Raw genomic sequence first — 12,596 nt, forward strand, 5'->3', positions numbered from 1 at the left:
TAAAAACAAGCCTGAAACTTCTGGCCCAAAACAGTGCATCCATCTTCCTGATGGTTTCTACTGTACCTGACCCTGGTCTGGGCAAACAGAGGGTCATCTGAGAGGGTCACTCACTAAGAGCCCAACAAGACACCACATCCCCAAAGCAAGCAAATGGCAGAACAGCATGAGAAACACTAGAAAGCCTCATATTTACTTTTGCTAATTTGATTAACTCTGTTTGGAGAGGTTTCCTAAAATGATGCAATTTGACTAAGTCTTAGAGAAGGGGAAAGAAAAACTGTTTTGTCTTTACCTAAAGATAACATCAGCAATGCAGTCTGAAGAGAATTAGATACCCTTTTCAGTGTTGCTCATTTTCTTAAAATAGGTTTCAGATGGTTATACATGCATGAAAGTTCTTGTTCTAAAACACTGAATTAAAGACCAAGTGACAGGACCCAAGGGAATGGCATGAAGCTGTGTCTGGAGAACTTTTGGTTGGATATTAGGAAAAGGTACTTCACTCAGGGGGTAGTTGGACACTGGAACAGGCTCCCCAGGAAAGTGGCCACAGCACCAAGCCTCACAGAGTTTAAGAAGCGTTTGGACAACACTTTCAGGCACATCATGTGATTCCGTCCTGTGCAGGGAAGAAGCTGGACTTCAATGATCCTCGGGGGACTGTTCCAGTTCTGGATATTCTATGATAGCTGTGTCCTCATTTTTGTTGGCAAGGAGAAAGGTGAAAGAGTTACTCCATGAACTACCAGGGGAGCTATACTTTCCAAATCAGAAGTCTTCCTTGTTTACCTACATCACTAATGCGTAATGGTTGACTGCATTTGTTTGCAAAGAGAAGTGTATCTTGTATGTTTAGTAATGAAACTAACTGATTTTCAATGTCTGTAAACACTACTTGTAAAGCATCAGTGCTCCTGGAGCCTGCATAGCTGGGGACCCGTAACTACAATCCCATCAAAAGTTCAAATATAGACATATGAAGTCAAGAAACAGAGTTGGTCTCTCATGTCCCGGTAATATTTTCTTCTCTAAAATGGCGATCAAATGTACATCAGTCCTTAATGATCGGTCTCAACACATAAAGAGTATCTAAAAGCTAATTAGCCCACTAAAGCATCTGAGGCCTAATAAGCATCTAACCTCTTAAAGCATCAATATCATGGAGTACTTAGAGCAGTCCCAAATGTGTTCTTCTCAGAGCAGAAAAGATTCCCAGAACAGCGTTTAGAAGTTGATTTTAACAGGCGCTGTTCTTGTACTTTTTTTTTAACCTTTTAAAATATTAAACTAAAGTGCACACAGGTTTATAGCCCAGGCTTTTGCAAATCCCTGCAAAATGTGGCCATGTAACACATGCAATCACAAGCAGTCCATAACCCTTTTATCTCTTAAACACTATGCAATGGAAAGCACTCAGTTCTATACGGTGTGCCTTTTCTCTGCATTTTGTAACATCATGTCAATCAGCTTTTAACTTTCTCTTTTACGGCAGAGGTGAGTGCAAGAAAACGAATGCACTCAGATGCAGAAAAAAATCTTCCACTAAGAAACATCATTTAAATCACAGAATCCTTTACCAAAAGCTATGTCTTCCATCAACTTAAGACACTAAAAGCATGGATGACAATATTCAGGAAGCTTAAAAAGAATAAAAAATGCTTACCAGGTTGATAAGTTTTTAAATGAAGACTTCCAGCTCAATGACATTCTTGTTCTAATCTTATAAAATCCTTCTGCAGCATTTGGAAGCCAGAGATTATTTGGAGCCAACTAGGCTCCTTGGTAAAGCTCAACGAATTACATAAGTGAAACTGGTATTGTTTAAGCTGAGAACTGCTAACTAGTAGAATGAACATAAAAATGAAATTGATTGTTTTGAAATATGGATGAGCACAGCTATATAAAAAAATAAATCTCAAATGCTCTAGTAGAAAACCTTTCTATCATTTTTTGCCAGAAAAATACTGAAGCTCAAAAGAACAAACACATGAGAAGTATTCGGTGTTTTCGACTAATTAATTTGTACACACTATATCAAAGATTATAGTGCCTGCTAAAAAAAAATTTATATCTTTATAAAACAGAATGAGCTATAATACACTACACGACTAATTTTAAAACTAATTTTGGTTAATAGTGTGTGATTACTGAGATCCTTACAGATCTCCGATGACTGTAAACGCACAAGCGTTGTACCTAAATCTCTCCCAATCAAAGTTTTGATGAAGCAACTGCATCAGTCACATGAGCTTCTCTGGTTGTTCTTAGGAAAGAACTGCAATTTAAAATTCTAGTTAACAGATTTACAGCCTCCACTCAAAACTAAGTAACTCCTGTTATCTGGGGAAGAAGTTCCTCTTGCACTGTGAGTATAGCATATGTCTTGAATAAAAGCCTTTCATCAATCTGTAAGCCCAGCAAAATGGTAAGATTTTCATAACATTATCTGAATTAGTTTAGAGGTTCTGAGCAAGAAGTATTATTGGCAACACTTTTGAAAAAAAACAAACCAAACCAAAAAAAACAATTGCCAAGCTTCTTCCCACCCAGCGAAGTTTGTTCTACAGGCATTTTTACTTTGGACAATCCAGGTGTTCCTCACATTTTCTTCAATACAAGATGAACAGAAAATAGCAGTACCCCTAGCTACAGTTCTCACTACTGTCCTGCTACCTTAAGTACTCCGACACAAACACCAAAAGTCATGGCAATACACTATTTCTGTAAAATACAATGAACAGCCAGGCTCTGACATTCATCTCAGAAACCTGCACTCAGTGGAAGTCATCTTCTTATGTTAACAGGATCTATAAAATAAAGAGCTTTGAAATACTTATGTTTCATCTTCCAGAGGTATTTCAGAGCTTAAACTTTACTGCGTGAACAATATAAACAAGTGTAAATCACAGTCTACTTCTGCACTGGAAATGTATTAGTAAAAGCAAGTGCTAACACTGCACAGTGTACAATTTTTGGTTTTGCTCAACTTGCAAAATATATCATATAAACATACAGAAATGTTAAAAAAAAAGAAAAGAAACAAAAAACCTTCTTCCAGTGTTATTTTCACTTGCAAAGATGTTGAGCAGCAGAAAATTACTCTTATCTCTGAAAAAGCTTTTGTACTTGTTAAAGAATAATTTCCTTCTGTACTTAACATCAACACAATTGCATTTAGTGAAGAGAAATTTTGCTGCATCCAAAGGCAGTCATGCCTTTTACTCTTCAATTTAATCCACTGAGAGCCTTAAACAACTTGCATAGTCTGCAATCATTGTCCTCTTAAACTAACATTTCAACAAATTCTAGCTCCTTCTAGCATAAAATTGAGATCCCATACATAGTGTTTATTCATGAAAACTGAAGCAAGGACAGAAGTGGAAGCCACACGGTGTTACTGCAGTGCTAAAAGCCTTCACATCTGTCACAACTCATAGCTATCAGAAAGAAAAGGGTTGAGTACACACTGAAGCATCCCTTAAATGAATGAAGCAACAAATAAATCACAGAACACTGTTAATGTTGTTAATTATATATAGTAACAAAGATGCTCACAATGGTCAGATTTATTCTATACCATGAGACAAGTCACAAACTCCTCAACAGCATAACCACATTACACTTTCTGGATGACCTCATTCTTGCTATTTTGATAAGAGACACCTCAGAATCCTATCCTATAGGATAGGATACTTCAACCAGCAGGAAACCTCCCTAAGGAAAAGCCTATGTCCCTGAACACATGAGTAACTAACACCAGCTCTCAGGAACGGATCAAGCAGGGGGAAGACTGCTAGCTAGAAATACACAACAGTCTCTGAATTTTCAGAGGTTATTGGGAAAAGTGAGTTACATATCCAAGATGTTACAGTCAAGAAAGAGTATTAGAGCATTAAACTGGAGAGCAAAATAACTGTATTTTAAAGGAAGTGAGCTCCTGTAGAACATGCTCCTCTGCCTAATTCTCTTCATCAAATAGCCTTAACAGATTTACTGTGGTTTACAGAAGTTAAGATTAGTAACTTACTTCTTGAATGTTTATTGTTACTGCTGCTAACAGCTAAGTTTTAAGAAAGTTATATTTGAATAGAATAAATTATAGCAGAAAATGCTATTAAATATTTAATGTCAACTATCACATTGAGTTTTTCATCAACTCCCTGGAATTGCAACCATAGACAGATACTTACGACTCTAAGAAACAGGCCAGGGCAAAGAGGTATGTTCCGTGGCATGCTACCCCTGACGTGAGAACCCACCATCTTAGCAGGAGTTTAATGCCACTAGAGAAAAAATTTTCAGAGGTATTCAACACTCCTGGAACTTTCCAAAAGCTGGTAATTCCCTGGAATGCCCAGCAACTACTCTACTAAAGCACAATAGGTATATCCATTACCAACCAAAATACAAGCCATAATTATTATTTTTAAAACTCCACCTTCATAATTATACCGAGAATTCTTGATTGCCACTGCCTACCTCCACTTTAATCTTATTTTATGACTAGCCAACTGAGAATAAAATCTGCATAGGAAAAGTTCTCAATTCCCATCCATAAGTTAATGGTCTTTAAGCAACTCTTTGCTCTCCATAACATCACCCCTGCTCAGCAGCTTCTACTTTATTGATACTGAAGGGCAGCAGACCACTCCTTAACAGCTATACAAAAAAAAAAACCCCAAAGCATGAAGATTGTACTGTCAGTTGGCTTGTATCAACTATATACACATCTGCAAAGGTTCAGAGAGTTTAGGAGTAGTTTTGGTTCATTTTTAAAAGAAAATCAGATCAAAAAAGGTGGAATCTACAGGCTTTGTTGGGTCCTGGCACATCCTTTGGCACATGGTATTAGTGAGGGATCAGCTTTTCAGACAGTCATTCTTCAACCACTAATGTAAATATGCTACCACTGGTTTCAATCAGTGCATTTTAAAGTCATACATGCAAGGAAAGTAACTGTTGCAGAGGGCAGAGAATAAACAAACCTGAAATACTTTTCCCACATGACATTCATAATGCTATATAACACTTCCAGCCTGAATTTTTTTTTTTATTTTAAAGAAGAATTTTCCTATGCTGAGTATTAATTTTTCCACTCAAAGTATGTTTGCTTTGACAACACACACTAAATGTTTATTTTGTTACTGAAGCGAGAAAAACAAAGATCTCCATAGCTACCAACAAGCTGCTATGAGAGGATATAATGGCAGCTCACTCTGTATCACCCAAACTTCATTCATTGGGTTTGTTTCTGTAACAAATTAAGAGGTATTTGGGTGAATTTGTGTTCTTTAGAGATACAAGCTTTTCTCATTATTGTAAAACCCAAATACACTAGTATTGCTTTTTTCTGGGATGAAGGATGTTTAATCTTTCAGTTCCAAGTCCCACAAATGCGCACCCACATATGGTTCTCTCCTTTATATTTAATGCACCTTATTGAAAATGAATATTTAATGCACATTATTGAAAATAACAACAAAACTTGTCATTCTCCACAGCTGGGAACTAACAGGATCTGAGAGTAGAGAATGAACAATGCATGCTACTGGAAAGGAGCGAGTATATGGATAAGTAAGGATAAAGAGGAATAGACCCAGGCTACAAATAACACCAGGTTCATTAACAGAGCAGCAACAGAAACATGAAGTTCAAAGGAATATTTTTGGTCATTTGCTTTCAGTTAAGCCCTCTTTCTTAACCAACTCTATTCTACTGGCTAGGATACATACCATACCACATCAACTCTGGCACAGCATTAGTAAAATAGAAAGATGGCCACAACTGAACTGGAAACGATCTTGTCATCAGTTCTGTTGGCCAACACACACTAACTGCTGGAAGTGTTCTGGGAATAGCTTGCCCTTTTTTTTTTCTTTTGGCAATGGCGAAAAAAGGCAAAAAGCCATTCTGGTCACCAAGTGCAACATCAGCAGCGAGGAAGTGAAGCTCTCTGAGGGGTGGAGGAAGTTTCTGTTGTGCCATCTACGGCAGGCAAACCGTTTCTGTTCCAGGTTACAGCCCTGGGACACTGTTAGTAACTCCGGCACTGCAAGCAGAGAGTTTATATCCAGCTTCTCTCTCTCCTCTCTGTCATGGTTTTGAAGCCCCAAAATCCAATTCCTGATTCTTAGCCCCCCTCCCACATCTCAACCCAGTCTGAGATGGGTTTTCCAGACACTCCACAAGACTCAAAATGGGGGAAAAGGAATATATTACAGTGACTGTACACATAAATAAATAGTATAATACATTACATACAATCTTAACTCTATTTCTACCATGACAATAATATTTACAATGGGCCAAATCTCTTCTCCCTTCCAAATAAAAGTCTAGGAGGGAAGAAGAAAAGACCCCTTCCAGTCTCTGAGCAGCAAGTCTCTCTAGGGCAGCAGGCTCTCTGTGTCTTTCATGAAGCAGCAGGCATTGGCTGAATCCTTGCCAATACACAGGAGGGAGTCTCCAAGCCTCTCTCGGCCCCCCGACGCAAACGAAGGGTCTTTCTGTGGGCTGCGTTACCCCAGACAAAGGTTGCTCCATCACGGTCATGTCGACGAAGTGCAGAAGCCTTCGTGACAGTCTGGTATCTTCAGGGGAGTCAAGCCCCTTTGCAGAGCTTCTGTGCTCTGCCTCAAGATGGCTGCTAGCTTCTCTGAAGCTGCAGCGAGGGGGGGCCCAAGGTCATCCCCTCCACACACCTTCCTTTGGCCGTCCTGGCTTAGCTCTCAGGAGGCCTGAGCTTCTTGCTCCTCTCTCAGCAGTGCTGTAACACTCTGAGGCTCTTCCATCTCCCTCCTCCTAGGAGGGGTCTCAAAGGAGTTTGGGGGAAGTTTTGGTTGTTCAGTTCTTACCCCCGAAACTCTCTCTCTGTCTCTCTCTCCCCCCATCAGAGATCTCTGTGTCTTCCTGTTCGGCAGCTATGCTGCTTCTTCTTATCTGCTTGGCTCTTTGCCACTGCTCCCGGACGCTGCTGTCTCTGCTGCTGCTCCGTCTGCCCACTCACGGTGGAGAAAACTCCTTCAGCATCTCAAGTCACAGACCTCAGTCCAGTCTAACACTGTTTCCAAGTTTCTATGACCCCAGTCGGGGGCTGGGGGGCCGAGGACCCCCAGAGGGGCTTTAAGCCCCTTCCTCGTGGCTTAGAACATGGCCACCTCCTCTTCTCACAACAAGTACAACTTCTTCTTTTCTGGTCTAGAGATATGTTTATATTTTGCAGGAGCGCAGATTGGTTCGAATCCTAAGGGTCACCACCCCCTGGGGGTTACCACTTTCTTAGCTTCAGGGGGAAAACCTGGTTCAAACCACTACACTCTCCCTTCCTGAGAACTATCCTGAGAACTTTTCTCACCAAAATGGCTTTCAACAAACAGTCCATCTGCAGAGTGTACCACACTAAACAAATGACTGCACAAATAGCCATTTTATCTTGTAGATAAAATCTACAAGAAACATACCACAATGTTTCTTTATACTGGGCAATGACAGCTGTATGTGTATGGGTTTTTCAGTTACTCTCATCACAACTATACACCTGCAGAAATCAGAAGCAAAACTTGCTACCATGTCATCTTCTTCAACGTCATTGGAATGGTACTGAGAAATAAAACACATTCTTCACAAGACTTCTATTATAAGGTAATCAATTAATCTTTCAAGAAACTTTATAGTGAAATAGATAGTTTTAAGCATGCACCTGACACCTTTTTCACAGAATCACAGAATTGTTAGGGTTGGAGGGGACCTCTGGACATCTAGTCCAAACCCCCCCCTAAGGCAGGGTCACCTAGAGCAGGTTACACTGGAACACATCCAGGTGAGTTTTGAATGTTTCCAGAAAGGAGACTCCATGACCTCCCTGGGCAGCCTGTTCCAGTGCTCTGCCACCCTCAATGTAAAGAAGTTCTTCCTCACGTTGAAGTAGAACTTCTTGTGGTTTAGTTTATGGTCATTGCTCCTCCTCCTCTTATTGGACACCACTAAATAAAAGGCCCCAATTACACAAAATTTAGTTAGAAGAAAAAAGAAACAACCTAAAAATTCACATATTTTAAAAAAACAAACAAAAACCAAAACCAACCAACCAAAAAAATCAAACAAAGACTAAAACCACAAACAAACCAAAACATGAAGTCAACTCTTCAAAAGAGTATTACAACATTGTCTTGAAAAGTGATATAGAAGCCCCTATCTAAATAGATTAGCAGTTCTCCTAAATATAAGTGTAGTGATAATCACAAGTTATAGCTAATTAAAAAAAAAATCTACTGCACCTTACAAATCCATTCTAGAGAACTCACCATTGTAACAGTCAAACTCGGCACACTTCTTGCTCTAAAACACAAAATTACTTCTAGATTGAAAGTACGAAACTTTAAGACATGTAATATTTATTGATTGTTAAGTATCTTTGTAAGGAAACAACTTACTTGATTGAGTTTCTGAAGTGGTCCTCGGCAGGATTTTTTACTGTACAACTGTTCAACAACCACAGATCTGCTTCAGCAGAGTTGTCTAGAAAACAGAAAGAAGCAAACCTCTGTCAAGAATTATCCAACCCGCCAACTCCTAATTTATATCACATTTAAAAAAAAGTCAAACTAAGCCTTTTAATGAGTTGACTACTTGCAAGATTATATTCAATTACATTCTTGGAAGAGATTTTTTGCTCGTTCATTGTTTTGTGTTTTAGGGTGAAAAAAGGCCTCTCCATTTCCATTTTTTTTTTTTTTTTTTTTTTTTTTTGCAAATGGCAAATGAATCATTATCTTATTTACCAGTTGACATACCACTAGGTTGCACATCATGGAAAACAAAGTCAAGAAAAATGGTCACTACTCCCAGAAATGCATACTCCCCAGAAAGATCTCACTTAACACAAAGGTAAAATTTAGTGGTCAACAAAAGAAACAAATGAGAATTCAGAAAACATGAACCTCTACTAACAAGAAAACATAGCCAGTTTTGAAAGAAACATGCATATTTCTAGTTTTGATTATATCTTAGTTATGGTATAATTATAGTCCAGCGATTTTCAGACAAAATATATTCATGCAACCAATATCTGCCTCCACTCAGAAAAGGATATTATTTTCTTCAGGATCCAAACCTTTTTGCATGTTCACAGCCTGTTGATATCTACACACATTCAAAGAAATGAATCTCAGAATTATCATCAGAAACACATATATAAACTCTAATCCTGTAAAACACGACCTATAATATAGAATTACTACCATAGTTATTTTTCTTGCGTAATTAGAGCTTCTTTTGTCAAACAAAAGAATAAAGATAATCTATCTCAAATAGTTTAGTGCTCTAGCATTCATCAGAATAGCTTGTATCAGTCTGGATAGGTAAACGCATGTCATTCTTAGTACTATTCAGTACATTGAGCATTGAAGTATTGACTGAGGTATCTTTAAATAACATAAGCCAGTGAGCAATGAATAGAGGTAAACCATCATTTTTAGGATGCCTTATTTAAATTTATATCCTGCTAAAGCTGGAGAAAGCTTGCAAAGACTTAAGCATGTTTACATATGCAGTCATCGTGACTGTATCCATACAGGCACAAATATCCTTTTCTTCCATACACATAACTAAATGCTGAAAGTGAAAAAGCTTTCTCCCTCATTGACATTATCTTCAAAGAAATGATCATTTTCAATGAACTATTGGTCACAACCTATGAAGCAGATAAATTGAAAATAATACCTAAAATGCAACTGATACTTATGTTAAATAAGAGAAGACATTCACAAGGTTTCTAATCACTGTCAACTGAGATTGCACCATGAACTTGGCTCAAACACTGGCCTCTTCCATGACAAGGAAAGGCCACAAAGGAGTCATCAAAACAACATTCAGACCTTTGGCTACTTTAAACAAAACAAATATACCAAGATCTGACCCTGTCAGGTTGCAAAAGAGGACCAAGTTCAATTTTAGTCTACACAAGTCAAAATAAAAATGGAACAAGACAAAGAATCTCTCCTCCAACCAAGGCTGCATGAAAACAACATTTTCAGACTAGTGAACAGACTAATTCACTGTTAGACAGATAATTAGAGGTTAAAAAATCAACTAGGAATGATGTACAAAAAAGTAAAGAAACATACAGTTTCAAAGTCAGAAAAAGAGTGAACTCAGCCTAGTCAGATGCACCAAGTATGAAAACAAACACATTTTAAAAAGTTTTCCAATAACACTGCCAAAACTTTGTATTTCTTATTCTTTTTCAGCAGCATAAAATGTTTATTAATCTAGCCTCACACCCATAACACACCCACCTGAGAATTAGGGATGGGACACACACACACACTAAACAGCAAGAGGCCAACATTTAAGTGAGACATTGCATTTAAGAGACAAGAGTTTCAGTAGCACTCAGACACCAGTGTAGAACACAATTTTCAAGAGATGTCTTTATTCAGAGGAAAGATGCCTTAATGCAATGTACTCCAGTTCTAGACTTGGTTTCAGTTCCTCCTTGGTCTTCAGGTGTGCGGAAAGAAGCAGCCTCACAGTGACAATACTCCTCCCTTAAAGCCAAACCTCTCTCTTCAAAACAGCATTGGAAAAACTAACACATTTAAGTTTAGAAAGACCTTTTATCCTAAGCCAACGGGAATCATTTCATACAGCAGTTTGGTTTCCAGGCTATTAATATATTGGCTCTTTGATTGGGAGTCTGAGGCACAACTGCAGTGCTTCCAGATACTTTACACATCAAAAAAAATCTCCCAAATACATGTAAATTGATTCCTTCACAGGTTTCCCCCTGTGAAGAACAGAAGATGCAGTGCAAAGGCTTTTGCAGAATAGAATCTTCTGAGCAGTTTAAGGAAAAGGAGTCTCATTCATGTATATATCTAAAAATAATTTAAGAAAAATCAAGTGTAGCAGAGGTTTTTCCTCTCCTTATGGCAACATCGTTATTTTATCATATTTAGCTGTTCTATTTCTCTATTTATTTTCAGATCTTTTTTTCCTGGTTAAGTCCACTCTCTCTCATACAAATATATTTACATACAAGTTTTGATTATGCATATATAAATCTATAGACACACACTTATTAGTTATATGAATTTATTAATAAGAGATCATACTACATCTCTTCAAAATGATAGCTGAATTATTTAAGTTCTTTACTGCCCTGTTCATACATAACATAATTACATACACCAGTGTAAATTCATCATGATCTACTGTATTTTCTCAAGAAAATTTCAGTATTTAAAAAAAAAAAATTACCAACAGAGCCTTTTGTATCAGGCTGCAGGAAGATACGCACATTTACAACATTGCAGGAATAACTTGTCAGCGGTCACATTTTGCTTTGCAAGGCCTTAATGGATATGCAGAAACAAACACAGACCAAAGCAGCAGACAGGAGATGGCATGTACAAACAAGATCTATGGACTTCATAATTACTAAACATTAAGCAACACCCCGGGCAATGCTTCTTTATTCAGGGCAGGGGGACTGGAGCAACCAGCTACATGTATATGTACCTACATATATGTATATTAATCAGTGCTCTTACATGACTAATTGCTAGTGTTCAGTGGTGTGCCTAAAGAAAGAGTAAAACAGCTCTGAGAAATAAGCTCAAGCTTCCAGATACAAGCCTACACGGGCAGGGGCAGACAGACCTGAGGCTTCTGTGTTTATACTCCAGGCAGACAGATGAAGTATTTAGGTCTGGATGGAAAGCACCACATGAATGTAGTACTGCATCTACTAAGGTAGCCCATGCATCCTCCCTTGGAAGTCTCCACCCGCCACCCTTTCCAACTCCAGCCTCCACCTTCCACCTTTTCCAAATCCAGCCTCCATCTTCTAAGGTTACAGTGAAGCCTGGATTCATTCATTCAGCAGGTTGATGCCCATCGTCCTCAGAAACCTCCATTAGACCATAATGTTTTCAAGAAAACTCAAAAATTTCAGTGAACACAGTCCTGTGTTTGGGAGCTCACATAGATATGACTGAAGAGGACAAGGTACTGAATATGATATAGGTACATATGTCCTGCAACAAGCTTCTCAAAGGGGATCTTCTTTCTTCAACTTATTTTGGCCAGATATTCAGCCTAACAATACTTTTAAAGTATGATATTTTGCTGCTGACCCTTTTTGTACGAGATACTTACACAGTTTCCTGTATGTCAAGACATTTTAGAAAAATAAAAAAGCAATGTCAAATCAGCATTGTATTAAATGCTCAAAAACACAACTCAAAACCATGGCCTTTTTGCATTGTGACATCTTTTCCATAAAAGAAAGGCTACACTGGAAGTAAACCACAAAGTCTATCATGCTCTCTGCAAAACAACATAGAGTACAAAGAAACCTAAAGGTCATGGAAACTTCTGAACACTTAATTGGGAAGCTCTGGAAAACATGAATTGGCTGCATTATGCAATACTAAGACGATAAAATGGCAAGAGTCTGAAACATTAGTATACCTACAGAGGAAAACAATATTTACAATTCTTTTCTAACTAGCAGTTTGGGGCTTGTTATCATTATAGAAATCATAAATCAGCAGAATTTCTTAAGAAGACTGTAGTAATACTATCAGTTG

At 38.1% G+C, this 12,596-nt stretch overlaps 1 protein-coding gene across 1 annotated transcript in view; it reads right to left on the bottom strand.

The window, feature by feature from the left end:
* The window catches only part of CDKAL1 (CDK5 regulatory subunit associated protein 1 like 1), a 412,746-nt gene that overhangs the window by 334,224 nt on the left and 65,926 nt on the right, over window positions 1-12,596 (bottom strand). The window contains exon 5 of the mRNA XM_027676037.1: window positions 8,436-8,520. Within this exon, the coding sequence (XP_027531838.1) occupies window positions 8,436-8,520 (85 nt within the window). The remainder of the gene's footprint in view (window positions 1-8,435; window positions 8,521-12,596) is intronic.

The sequence above is a fragment of the Neopelma chrysocephalum genome, unplaced genomic scaffold (genome assembly GCF_003984885.1).
Source record: "Neopelma chrysocephalum unplaced genomic scaffold, ASM398488v2 Primary Assembly neopelma1_26, whole genome shotgun sequence".
Taxonomy (NCBI): Eukaryota; Metazoa; Chordata; class Aves; order Passeriformes; family Pipridae; genus Neopelma; species Neopelma chrysocephalum.